The sequence below is a fragment of the Triticum aestivum genome, chromosome 2D (genome assembly GCF_018294505.1).
Source record: "Triticum aestivum cultivar Chinese Spring chromosome 2D, IWGSC CS RefSeq v2.1, whole genome shotgun sequence".
Lineage (NCBI taxonomy): Eukaryota > Viridiplantae > Streptophyta > Magnoliopsida > Poales > Poaceae > Triticum > Triticum aestivum.
In genome coordinates, this window is record NC_057799.1 from 572,658,549 (window position 1) to 572,661,192 (window position 2,644).

At 53.3% G+C, this 2,644-nt stretch overlaps 1 protein-coding gene across 1 annotated transcript; it reads right to left on the minus strand.

Moving 5' to 3' along the window:
- Nucleotides 1–649: 649 nt before the first annotated feature.
- LOC123055945 (probable kinase CHARK) lies at nt 650–2,436 on the minus strand. Its single transcript, XM_044479743.1, has 2 exons — nt 1,415–2,436; nt 650–1,346 (listed from the first exon to the last, which is right to left on the minus strand). The coding sequence occupies exons 1-2, from the start codon at nt 2,434–2,436 to the stop codon at nt 650–652; spliced, it is 1,719 nt and encodes a 572-aa protein (XP_044335678.1).
- Between the last annotated feature and the right edge of the window lie 208 nt (nt 2,437–2,644).

Sequence of the window (2,644 nt, forward strand, 5' to 3'; positions counted from 1 at the left end):
ACTAGGGACTCGACTGAGACTTGGCTAAAACTCAATGGACTTGGTTTTAACAATTCCGTATGAACCCAAAAAGAGAAACTAAAATAAAAAATAAAATAGAAGTGAAAAATTGTAAAACCTATGAACTAAATGCTTTATACTGCTACTAAGAAGAAAATAAAGAGATACAAGGCAGTTCGCTTTCTTGTTCGTTCTCCTTTTGTAGAAAAAAAATCGACCCAAACATTCCAAGAAGAGCAACAACCGGCAAAATAAAGACCAACAGACAACGGAAAATACCACTCAACTACCCAGCCCACTACCCAAAAGCTTGCCCCGTTAAAAAAAAGACAAAAGAGCAGCCCTACCCAGTTCGTCGCCTGCGTGGGTTGATTTACAAGGGACTACATAACTGCACGCATCTTGAAGCAACGCACGGATCTAACGGTCACGGAATTGTCCGTGACCAAGACTTCACTAAAACTCAGTGGACTGAGTTTTAGTAGAACCGCCGTGAAAAACACTCGGCAAACAACATGGAATTTATGAGATTTTACATGAATGATGAGTAAGTCACTAGAAGGTGTATCTAAGATATACCACGACATTAAATAAATAATCGAGCCATTGAAGAAGATGTATTTAAACTTCTAAACACATATGATGTAGCTTAGCATATGATGCATTGGGAGTGCTCGGAATCATCGGTCATAAGGGACGCACTTTCAGTTGTTAAATAAGCAGAGTTCTCGGCAGGCACATCGTCGTAAGCCTGTGCCTCCAAAGACCGAACCTCCCCAGCGCCACGCATCTCTGCAAGCACGGGCAACTTGGCGTCTGCAGATCGTAGCACATCCATGGCCTGCGCAACGGACGGCCGCCGCATCGGGTCGTGGTGCGCGCACCACAGCCCTGTCACCAGCAGACGCTCCATCTGCAGCCTGTCAAACTCGCCATTCAGCCTCCGGTCTGCTGCATCGACGATCTGGTTACGGTGGTACATGCCACGGACCGAGGCCAGCAGCGCCGTCGAGGCTTGATGATCCGTTCGCGTTAACGTCGGCCGCCTGCCGCAGGCGATCTCGAGGAGCACGACTCCGAAGCTGTACACGTCGGACTCTGCGCTCGGCCTGCCGCTGCTGACGAACTCCGGGTCGATGTACCCCAGGGTTCCCGCGACGACCTGCGTTGTCCGTGGCTCTGCTCCATGGTCGTCGAGCCTCGCTAGCCCGAAGTCGCCGAGCTTGGCGTTGCGCGACGCGTCGAGCATCACGTTTGCGGGTTTGATGTCGCCGTGCACGATGCACTGGTCGCATTCCGTGTGGAGGTACCGCAAGGCAGAGCCCAGGCCAAGAGCAATCTTGTATCTGCACTGGTAGTGGTCAGTAGTCAGTACAGGACAGAGGTTGGTGGATGCAGAAGGAGAGCTACGTACCTCTCTGGCCACGTTAATAAGCGTCTGTCAGGACTGTAGAGATGGGTGTCGAGGCTGCCTCCGGGCATGAGCTCGTAGACGAGCGCTAGTCGTCCCCGGCGACGGTACCAGCCGACGAGCTGGACGATGTTGCGGTGCCTAAGCTGGCTCATGACACTGACCTCTGCCTCAAACTCCTTGCGCCCCTGCACCGCCGTCGGCTCCTCCGAGAGCGTCTTGATGGCCACATGCCGGTCTTGGTCACTCAAGTAGCCGCAGTACACCGGACCGAACCCCCCTCTCCCGATCTTTTTCTGCTCGGCGAAATTGTCTGTCGCGGCGGCAAGCTCGCGGTAGCGAAACTCCCTAGGTCCTAATCCTCGCCGGAGCTCGATAACCGATGTGCTCTGCCTCAGCCTCTTTCCGCGTATGCAGCAGAGCAGAAGAGCTGGCACAGCGCAAATCAACCCAAACAAAGCCGAACCTGCCACAGCCGCTTGCTTCAACCACGACGACGCGAGCTCCCCGCGGATCGCAACAGGCTGCTGTTTCTTCCTTGTGGTCATCGCTCTACGGCCATATTTTCGCTCCCTAGGTTGGTCTGGGAGCCTGTGAGGGGTTGGACGGGGCACTCTTCGGCTCATGCTCTCGGACAGCCCAATTACAATTTCTTCTTCGAACGCGGAAGAGAAATGAGAGAAAAACCTGGCGGTACAGTTATCATAGTCATGTTTCTCTCTCAAGGAGCCCTCAGGAGTGCTGATGAGCATCACAGGCCTGGGAAAGGTTGAACCGCGGCGGATAACTGCCGGCCTGGTGACGGCGCCGGGAGGAGGCAGCTCCTCCATAGAGCACCAGTCCAAGTCGAGGAGATCAAACATGCCCACGGTGACATTAAGTGCAAGGAAGGTATCATGGTCAGCCAGGCGAGAGATCACACCGGGGTGATCCCAGGCGGAGAATGCGGCGGAGTGCGACGCGAGGTAGAAAGCACCGGATAGCGCGAGCAAGATATGGTGGATTCTTGCAGTGCAGGCAGCCATGGTTTGTTACTGTGTTGTTGCTCCTGGGTTGCCTTGCCTCGGTTAGCCAGAGCAAGCTTATTAATACAGGAGGTCACGTGAGGACAGGAATTCCCCGAGAAAACATTCTTGGATTTAAGCTTTCTGTTTTTATCTGTATACGTAAAAACTGATGACAAGGGAGGACATGCCAAGGCGCGTTTTCTAACGGCTCTGCTATGTAAGCCGT

Coding starts and splice junctions, on each gene's coding strand:
- LOC123055945 (XM_044479743.1), bottom strand. CDS start 2,436: ATGGCTGCCTGCACTGCAAGAATCCACCATATCTTGCTCGCGCTATCC. Junction 1,347..1,414: donor TTATTAACGTGGCCAGAGAG/GTACGTAGCTCT, acceptor CTACCAGTGCAG/ATACAAGATTGCTCTTGGCC.